Raw genomic sequence first — 10,752 nt, 5'->3', positions numbered from 1 at the left:
AGGTGTCAACCTTCACCAGAATTAGATCCTGAGCGACGCAGAGAACAAAAGACTTGTGTATGACATGTTTTCTCGCTGAGACTGCTTTTCTCTAGAATAGAACTAAAGAGTGTGATGTGCATGTGTGTGTGTGTGGAAGCAGAGGAGACATGAAGGTGGTTAAGTGATATAAAGAGGACATCTTGAAAGGATACTCCACGTAAGGCTTTGCTAAAACGTATATTTATATAAAGAAAACAGATAGAGGCAGACATGATGGGTAACTGTGGGACTGTTTTAGCTCTGTTAAGTTGTGTTTCTTCTTGTTAGGTATGTAACCTTTCCTGCAGGAATATGACAAATGTGCCAAAAAAACCAAAAAGGTAAGACATTCTCGAACGACACTGTTCTTAATGTATCTTAGCTCGGAATATTAGAATGACAAATGCAAGTTCTGGATAAGTGTTTTTTCAATTCACATGTTTTTGTCATGTATTTCAAACATCTCAATCAAACCTCGTCCAAGAGTAAAGACTTACTAACACAATATTATGATTGTATTTTGGTTTGTATCAACATGTCGAATTCCACTGATATGATTTAAAGCCTTCTTTCCAAAGAGCATCCCTCACTCCTTACTCTTATCCTCTGTTTCCTGACACTGGTTTTTCTTTCTATTTCAGACTACAGACACTAACACAAAGGCCTAAAGCTCCTCGGGTCCTTGTTGCACAGCGGGAAGTGTCAAACACCACCAAGTGGATCTGAAGAAAAACAGCTACTTAAAAGTCCATGTGATGAGAAGTTTCTTAACTGCAGTTTGTAAGGTCAAGCATAGATGTTTGAATCCTTGGAGCACTTGGCAATACAAATCAATATGATCGACTTTAATCTACAACAGTTTTCCAGTCATGCAGAGTGACTGCACTTGGCAGACACTCCTCTTGCAGCTTATTAGAAATGCATTAGTCCTCTGGTGTGCTTGTATTACACTTGTAAACACTGACTGACTGCAGGAGTGTCTTCAATCAATCCCCACATCCCTGTCTGAGAAGATAAGACTTCTAAATTCACCACAAGTTAGCTGAGATTAAGCAACTGTGAACTGGGTGAACACGGGAATCAATTTCAGAGTTGTATCCATTTATCTAAATCCCAGTTTTCCTCTCTGCAGGAATGATCTCTGTGTGGGTTAATGTAATCATTCCGCCCTGCTAATCCTGGCACAGGGCCTCAGGTGCTGCAGCTGGAAGGAAAGCCACAGTCACTGCTCATCTGTCTCTTCAGGGAGGATATTTAGCCAAGTATTCAAGGTTTGCGCTACAATGCAATAATACAAGAATGGCCCATGGATTAGGTGTAACTAACTAGCTAACCCATCCAATTCACTTTCATTAGAACAGCTGAGTGCTGAAAGGATAACACAATTTTACAAATAATCCCAGGGAAATAATCAGCACTTTTCAATAAAACATTTTAAAGCAACTTTAAATCCTATATGCCATCCCCCGAAGTTCCAAACATCAAACTATGAAGGCACTACACCACAGTCCTGTTTCTTTAATGTCACCTACGTCAAGCTTCAAATGTGTCCATGTTATAGTTTGATGACATCTAATCCCTTAAATGTTCTCTTCAACATCGTCTCTAAAATGTGGTGTGGTGTGTTACTAACACATCTGATGTTGTAAAATGAAGCATGCCACTTGTGATAAACAGGCTTCTTTCTGAAGGATCTAAGCAAAATACATTAACTAACCTGCTTAATCTTGCACTAGATATCTTAAAAAAGGAAAATGTCAGCTCATTTTGGGGTATTATGAAACAACACAGACATAAATCTGTAGTTGGAAATAGCAAAAATTCTTCTGGCGTGCCTTTTTTATGCAAATGTAATACCTGTAGTGGGAATCTGGTGGGAAAAAAATGATTTCAGGGACCTTCTCTGACTCTTCCATGTTATATTTAGATAAAACAAGGAAAAAAGCAAGGCACTGATGGCTTAGCAGTTAGGTCGCAACTTGCGCTCCATGTGCAGAGGCTATAGTCCTCCAAGCAGCCCAGAGTCAAACCTGAGCTGCGGCTCCTTTCCTGCATGTCATTCCCAACTATCCTGATTTTCTACTCTATCCACTGGGATATGGATCTGTGGGTCCACATTGAAAAGATTTCTCCAGTAATTGGAGACTCTGAGTGAACAAGCCAAGAAAACAAGTCGATACAAATGATGAGCTGAAAACGTAGAATAGGTCTTGCACATCTTTTATTTTGTCTCTCTCTGCCCCGTAAACAGCTCTTTTGGCTCCATTAGATCTGTGAGTTACCTGTGTAAGAGAGGACATTTAGTCAATAACACCCTTTGGGAATGACTGAACTATGGCACCACATTCAATATGCAGCCAAGAAAAGAAAAACAAGTACGGTTGCCTTGTATTGGTTTCACCCTTAATCTTTCCTTACTCAGAAGACACTTTGATGATTTGCTAAAAAATCTTTATATGTTCACAAGCTTTGTGACCCCGTCCCCGAGTCAGATGCTACTATATATACAGATACAGAGCTCTCAAGAACTGCCGTCAGTGTTGTGCTTTGCCTCTGGTCACTTCCTGTCAGCACCTGTGTGTCCAACTGATCGTTTGCTCTTACTGACATTGTTCCCTTTTTTCTAGATCCTTGCTTGTGTTGTACTTACTCTCTGATGTACGTCGCTTTGGATAAAAGCGTCTGCTAAGTGAATTGTAGGTATAGAGACGCAAACCAACAGCACACCATTACAACATTGATTCCATCACAAAAACATTTACTGAACTGGAAATCCGGTTTGAGTTACTGAGATTTTGAGCTATCTTCAAGTGTAAAAATGCCGCCTCTTCAATAAGGAGGTCAATCAAATGGAGAAGGAGATAATGACCTGATTAATCCCTGAACTCCACCATCAAGGCTTTGGTTAAAACCATTGGCAAGTGTTTGTTTTGTTTGTTTGTTTCAGCTGAAGTGACCCTAAAGACACTCTCAGGCAGACACTAACAAGGGCAGAAAGAAGAGAAGTCCCTGTGCCATGCCGACTTGTCTGGAAGAATGTGTGACGATAATATAATCAGCTCCGGCCTTAATCTGATTTGATTAGTGTGTCCTGCTGGATGAGGACAGAAGCTGCACCCTGCTGGCTGCAGTCCTCCGGCTGCTGTCACACATGCTGTGTGAAGTCTCCAGCAAACTCGTGATAAGGCCAACAAAGTGATTTCTCTCCTGTCTTTCAAAGGCAAGTGTGTATGAAACACACAAACACAATATGGCAAAGAGCACCTTAAGGAATCAAGATAAGGTAAGCTCATAAAAGAAGCTACTTCCCGATTTCTTTTACACCATCATCTTAAAATACGCACATTTATAAGCAGTTTACACATACACACACTACTTTATCTATCCACCTTGAACAGGTTGGATTTTGTTATGGTGACTTGAGTTTTGCCCCCCTATTAAGAGAGTTCTCACAATGTGACAACATTAACAGTGTCCCTATTAAAATGCATTAGACATGTCCGCTCACACACATTCACACGCGCGCACACACACACACACATATGCACACACATGATTTGGCTTAAATAAATGCCTTTAAAGTGATACCTGTATGCACATGCAGCTTTCAATCTGTTCTTAAGACATTTTCTCGTTATTAATTCCATTCTAATAGAGTAACAGCAAGTTATCCTCTTCATAGCGTTGCTCGACCAAAAATAAAACACCACAGGTCCCCCTCTGAGAAATGATAGAGCCTGAAAGTGGGAGTGTTGAAACACTGTCATGCTGTGTGTTAGTTTGAAATGGGGTAAAGTATACATGACTTCTTTCCCCAAGAGAGTGTGAGACAGATGCTGTTAGGCCCTGCCTTACATTGCTAATGAGCTCAGGGGGCATCAGGACCCATTGGTGAGTGAACAATGTTCCCCTATAGACCAAGCTCACCGGAGGTTTCTGCGTTGGGCGGTAGATAAAGCTGTCAAGCAGGAAATGGTGTCACACTGAGGAGTAGAGCACTGCTCCGACCTGTGTGCGGGGGAATTAATAACCTGTGACACAGCCAGGCATGTAATGGGAAAACCAGGCACCACAACGAAGGACACACACGCACACAATCACACACACACTCACAGAGAGGCAAACTTAGCTTAAATATTAAGCTTCGAAACAAAGGAAGACCTTCTCTTATTATGAATCATAAATCAATATCTTTTCCACATTAATATTTAACAATGTCACATTTTCACAGAGCATTTCATGTTCACTTTCACATGTAAACAAATTAATCTTTGGCCAAAGGTATCCATATGCATAGTAGATATAGTTTGATGTAAAAGACAAAGGAGGATGTTTGAGGTTGAGAGCCTGGTTAAGAGAATAAAGAGTGTTTCTCTTTAGGGTTATGGTCTTTTTTTAAAAATAAAATAAAATGATGCTTCTGTCACTGCCAGCACCTTGTTTTAATGTCTCTGGAGCTGAAATGGGAGGAGCAGCAGCAGCAGCAGCAGCAGCAGCAGCAGCAGCAGCTCAGGGGACACCTGCAGGCTGTGGGAGACGCTCAGAAGGAGATGAACCTGGAGTCTCTGGAGGAAGAGGCAGAGAAACTGTGGCACTGTGTATGACACCTCCAAGCAAAGAAGGAGCACCTTCAGGGACCTGCCATTGTTTTAGGATGAACCAGTAGTTACATAAGTATTTTACAGAGGATGTCTTTATATGTTGTTATTTATAAGATGATGTCTTTTGGTCAATATTTACGTTTTTATACTGATTTCCAATTACATATTGAAGGTGCTTTAACATAGGATACCTTTAACCAGAATGTGTGCCGCTTTAGGTTGACAGGCAAACTAGCTAATTAAAGACCATCCAGGCCCGACCTTAATCCAGGACAAACATTTCACCTGCATGTTGTTTGTAAATGAAGAGATACAGAAGCTAAAAGTGTTTATGGTTCTTAAATCTTTAATGTAAACAGCAGTTTTGAGGGGCTTTGCAAAAAATCAAAAAAGGTATTAAATATGAAGGGGAAAATATATAAATCATACTAGAAATAACAAACATGATCTGTTTTTAAATTAAGAAAATACACAGACTTTAAATTTTGTGGCCATATTGTCCCAAACGTGCACGTGCGCGCACACACACACACACACACACACACACACACACACACACACACACACACACACACACACACACACACACACACACACACACACACACACACACACACACACACACACACACACACACACACACACACACACACACACACACACACACACACACAAAAGACAACTTCCCTTGACCGAAACATCTTCTTTGTTATACCAACTACTTGGCAGTTTCACAATTTTCCAATCACTTAATTATAACCATCTTACATATGATAAACAAAAGAAGCTCAAATATTGCTTAGGAATGTCGTGTACAGCAGTCATTACAACAAAAGACACCCAAATGAGGGAGAGACGAGTGTTTGTGTGTTTCACAATGGTGGTGCTTTGTTCAGGTGGTGTCGGCAAAGCCACTGTGTCTGTGTGTACAATATGCGGTAAGCAGTGTCGGGATTATAACAAGAACAGTAGAATATTGGAAAGAAAGGCTATTTACTGGAGTACAGTGCGTTGGATTTGAGGACTGACTTACTCTAACAGTCTTCAGTATACATGTAGCAGTACAGAGTGGATATAAGAAGCTATTTGTAAGGAGAATTCATCTTAAAATGTACTTCAACCTTCCTTATTAGCCTCTTGGAAACATGTAGCTGCCACAGATACTGTACATGAGAATGTGATGGGAAATACTACGGGAGAAGTGGGGACAAACCCCTGTCCCTTCCTGCTCCTGAACTACACCAACCACCAACAAAAGCCCTGAGGAAAAATAATGAAGTAAACATGAAAAAAAGGACAACGACAAAGCTGTATCAATTGAACTTCTAAGCATTTTTTCTACTGCAATATTCAAGCAAAAAGACAGTGAGCGCCTGGCTGAGAAGAGGAAGTGAATGTTTCAAACAGGAGACAGGAGAAGAGTGAGGAAGAAGAGGCAGGGCGACCAATGACAGCCTGAACAAGTACTTCCTGGTTTCTCCTCTCCATACCAACCTGATGACCCCTTATCCACCCTGAATCCCTCAACTGTAGCGATGCCTATAAACACGCACCATTTTCTCTCTTTTATTGCAATAAGCAAGAGGAAAATAGTTGAACAAATCCTTTTTTCCTTTAGTCACAGTTCACTTTTTTATATGTTAGGAGTTTTGTTTTTGTTCCAGTTTGTAACAAAAGTGAATCGGTCCAGTGAGAACAGTAGGTGCTGGGTGGGCTCGGGGTCGTGGTAGTCGGTTGTCTAGTTACAGTCGTAAACAAAGTCATAGTTGCTAGGTTCTTTGGGAATTGGGGGCGGGGCCTCAGGAATCTGGATGTTCTCTAGATCCAAAAGGCGGAGCTTCATCTCCATGGAGAGGAGGGTGTCCATGTCAGATTTGGTGTAATCGCTGGTCATCTCTTTACCCAGGAGGGCGTTTAGACCGTCTGTCCACACGCAGTACTGCAGAGAGAGAGAGGGCAGGGGGGGGGTTACAAAATAAAAACTAATCAGGGCAGCAGAAACAACCAAACTACAGGCACAAAAACAAACACCTCCAAATCTACAAACGCTGATACAGAATGATATATTTCCAGACTCAGATCAGGCTGAGCATTACAAGCTTCACCTGCTACAGAGACATGAAGACATAAAAGAAGCTTGGCACAGAGGGAGGAGAGCGTGTGTGCACTGTGACTCAGGAGATACAGCAGCTCCTGTCCTAAATACAAACTTCTCAGGTTTGAAGAAGTTTCAGGATCCAATTCATTCTGAGAATATGCGTTATAGAGAAAGTCAATAAAAAGTAGACCTCTGTCTACAAAGCGAAGAATTGCGTCATAATCTATACACATGATAACTCCCCCTCTGTTTTGAAGTCCCTGTGCTATATAAATAAGATGAAGAGCTGTTTGGAAATCTCTTTGAGCTTAACTCCAAGTTACGTCTCAACTCAACTGCTACACGTATATGTCAAGTATTTTCTGAGCTAAGCAAAAATAGCTTTGGTTTATATGATGACATATACATCAGACAGTATCCATTTGTCAAATGTTACAGATTTTTTTGACTACCTCTATACTAGGGCTGCACATTTCTATTGTTTCGACACTAAACTTACATCTTTAAATTCATATTATTTTATTTTTATTTTTTGGGGGGGTTGTCTGGTTGTCTTAAAAAAAGCGAAAAATGTATATATAACAAATAGAAATCAGGAAATGTTTACATTTAGGAAGACGGCATGAGCATGAGCAATCTCCTAAATTGTTTTCTATTAATTTTCTTGTGATCAATTTTAACTGCCAAAATTGAATATTTTCTATATCTTTAACTCATAACTTATTACTTGTCTTTGTCAAGTAAGTGACATTTTAAGTACTTGTGCTTTTCATCTAAACAACTGGAGGCGGTGACACAGGCACACAAGCATTTGCCAGGAAAGTTGTTTTGACAATGAAAGGTTTCAGATGTTACAAATGCTGTAATGGTTGTTCTAGGTTGTTAAATAAAGGGTAAAAAACAGGACCTCTAGAACCACTAGAACCATTTCAATTAGCTTTAGTAAGCATTTCCAATACACATCTGCACTTCGTCTAAACCTGTATACTGATATCATGGGAGATCACACATGTTCATTCTGTTTGACACTATCAACAACCCTCCGTTGGCTTACCTCATGCTTGTCAGGAGCAATAAAGTTTAAATACTCGTCGGACTCATAGAGGACAGAGAAGGCCAGCTCCAACACCTCCTGGAGAGAGGACAGAGGTAGAGTGGAGAGGAGGGAGGGAGGGAGGGAGGGAGAGAAAATGGTGCAAAGACAGAGCAGGAGACGCAGACAGGGACGGAGCGGGGAAGGAGAAACGAAGGAAAAGAAAAAGAACAGGTGAAATTAACACCACAATGCTGCTATTCCAATGATATTTCCCACTCCTCCTCATGTCTTATCACCATCTGTTACATCAGCTCATCGGGTATCAGCAAGGGAGAACTCAGAGAGAGAAATACCTCGGATGCCCTCAGACACAAGATAAAGACGGGGGGAGACGGGTGATATGATATGATTTCAAATGCATTCCCTCAATGTCTGCTGTGGTCTACTGGAGATTTGTATACACAAAAGCAAATGATTAAACACTGTCTTGCACTGTGCATGAAATAATCATCTGATTTCTTTAATTCTTTATTTAGAAGATGGAGAATATTTTGCAGACAAATAGCTGTGCACATGCAACACATGAGGGGTCTGCAATGACTTTTTGCATCAAATTAAAATGTTCTTGAAACCATTTTTTCTCAATGTGCCTGTTTTCCCCACTTTTTTTTGTTTTACAGTATGCACCTTTTTGCTCAATTACTATAAACAATCTATAGAAAGAGATGTGTGTACTTGCACTGATTTATATTGGTATGTATGGACAGTTGGTTTCAGTACATTTGAAAGAATAGGATTAAAGAGGATGAATAATGTACGTCGCTTTGGATAAAAGCGTCTGCTCAGTGAATTGTAACTTTGTAATAAATAAAAGCTTAATATATAAAGCAAACACATATTAACCAGAACTTATACACATGCACTTACATATGGAAAAGCTTCAGCTCAGCAGCTGGATTTTTTCAGAGTAGGGGGGCTTAGAAATAAATCAAATGTCTTTATCTGTGAAAGGACACTTAGAGCAGTGTAACACTGACGACTCCGTTCTCTTAAATTATAAACTGTTTTCTTTTACTGCTGTACTCGCTTAATCTTAAGATTTTCTTTTCTTTTTTTTAATTTGGCCAAAATCCTCTTGACAGTGAAGTCAGCCATTCAACTTTATGGCCTTAAAAACACTCAAAAACGCTATTTACTGTTATAAATCTAACACTCTACTCCTCAACCAATACTCCTTTTTAACTGGTGTTTCTTTACAAAGTTCTTCAATGCATCTGCCCTCTCCTCAACCCCCTCGTCTCCCATCTGTTTTCAATAAAATACAGCTTCATTTCCTTTCCCTGTCACCGTCTTTCTTTTATGTAGCTACACAAACCTGCACCTGCTCTTTAGAGGCAAAGGATTTTCCACAAGAATTGGACCAGGCACAAATGGCATGAAATCTAATACGGCGGAACATTCAATCCTCCATGCTTATCATATATCCTCCAGTCATCTGCATGATGCTTTCTTTAAAATGAATGTAAATGAAGCAGCGGGACACGCTTCGGTAATGAGATGAAATACGGAGCACAGATGAAAGGCAAACAGCACTTCCAGGTCAGTGCACCTGCTGAATAACAGGCATGTCTTGAGGCACAGAAGGCCTCTGAACAAGGGTAAACATTGGCCTGAGTACATCCTTAAAGGCATGTATGTATTTGTTAGGAATAACTAGGAAAAATGAGTGACATTTTCCCAAGAACTGCTGATGAAAGATACATTTTGAAGAATTCCGAGACACTGTCTACCACCTCAGGTCTGCTCCAGTGTCCCAGAATTGGTCCTCATCTGTTTTAAAGCCTGCAGAGGTGACTTTGTATGACCTTGTAAAAATGAGTAATGAAATGTTCTGGTCTTCTAATTCAAAAGTCTGGGACAGGCTTGCAAGACAGCCCGGAGACCGTCCTCAGGTCATTCTCCTACACCTGTGCTTATCGACAATGTAATAAAGAAGACAAAGCATGAAGGAGGCATGCTCTTTTGTCTTCAAGGCTATTTACCAAGGATCCAATATATCACTGTGTGTGTGTGTGTGTGTGTGTGTGTGTGTGTGTGTGTGTGTGTGTGTGTGTGTGTGTGTGTGTGTGTGTGTGTGTGTGTGTGTGTGTGTGTGTGTGTGTGTGTGTGTGCGCGCGCACGCACGTGTTGGGGGTTTTCAGAGAAAAAGTGCAAATAAAAGATGTCAGCATGTCGTCAGGGGTGTGATGTGTGTCCGCAGCTTAAGGACTATTCTGCAATCTATTTCTACACAACGCCGCTGATGGAAACGTCTCTCTGTGCTGAGCACTGAGACGCAAGTTATTGTGTTATTTCCCCAAGCAAATTTATATAACTCACATCATGTTACGTAATTCTCATAAACACGCTCTCTCGCTTGGATGGTAACCGACCACCCTCCCACATTTACGCGCATGTATACACACACACACGCACACGCACACGCACACGCACTCGCACTCGCACTTACCTTGTTTTGCTTCAGGGCTCCCTTCTCCTTCATGTGAGGACAGTCTTTGCCGGTGATAACAGCTTTGATATCAGCCACGGGCACTACAGACAGGACAGAAGTGAGTTAAAAACAAAAACACATCAACAACATCCCTGTTCTAACTGTGCCACAGCAGATGGGTGGCTTGTTTGGTCACTCAAAGTTGAAACTTTCCCAACATCTGACACTGCAAACATACTGTAAAAGAACTGATGTTCACACCCTTTGTCTCTGACCTCACTCCTGTGGGTCGACTGGAGCACATTCTAATAAATAGTGCGAGCTATAAGGCAGATAAAATGCAGAACTGGGTTTTAATAACATTATGCGTTTTTCTTGACACTCACATTTGTCCTGCAAAGAATCATGGGGCACTTCTCCCTGAGGGCTCTCCTCCAAATCACCATAGTGCAGGACTTTATGATTCGGAGACAGACGACAGTACCAAAACTTATCTGGAAGAAAA

At 40.9% G+C, this 10,752-nt stretch overlaps 1 protein-coding gene across 5 annotated transcripts in view; it reads right to left on the bottom strand.

The window, feature by feature from the left end:
• Positions 1–4,950: 4,950 nt before the first annotated feature.
• elmo1 (engulfment and cell motility 1 (ced-12 homolog, C. elegans)) overlaps positions 4,951–10,752 on the bottom strand; it is a 99,440-nt gene continuing 93,638 nt past the window's right edge. For all 5 annotated transcript variants that reach the window (XM_065948025.1, XM_065948023.1, XM_065948026.1 and 2 more), the window contains 4 exons: positions 10,634–10,741; positions 10,266–10,348; positions 7,775–7,852; positions 4,951–6,561 (listed from right to left, as the gene is read on the bottom strand). In XM_065948025.1, coding sequence (XP_065804097.1) covers positions 6,361–6,561; positions 7,775–7,852; positions 10,266–10,348; positions 10,634–10,741 — 470 coding nt within the window. In that variant the 3' untranslated portion in view covers positions 4,951–6,360. The remainder of the gene's footprint in view (positions 6,562–7,774; positions 7,853–10,265; positions 10,349–10,633; positions 10,742–10,752) is intronic.

This window comes from Labrus bergylta, chromosome 19 (assembly GCF_963930695.1).
Source record: "Labrus bergylta chromosome 19, fLabBer1.1, whole genome shotgun sequence".
Taxonomy (NCBI): Eukaryota; Metazoa; Chordata; class Actinopteri; order Labriformes; family Labridae; genus Labrus; species Labrus bergylta.
The sequence above is the reverse complement of the archived record's forward strand: the minus strand, read 5'-3'. Positions and strand labels throughout refer to the sequence as shown.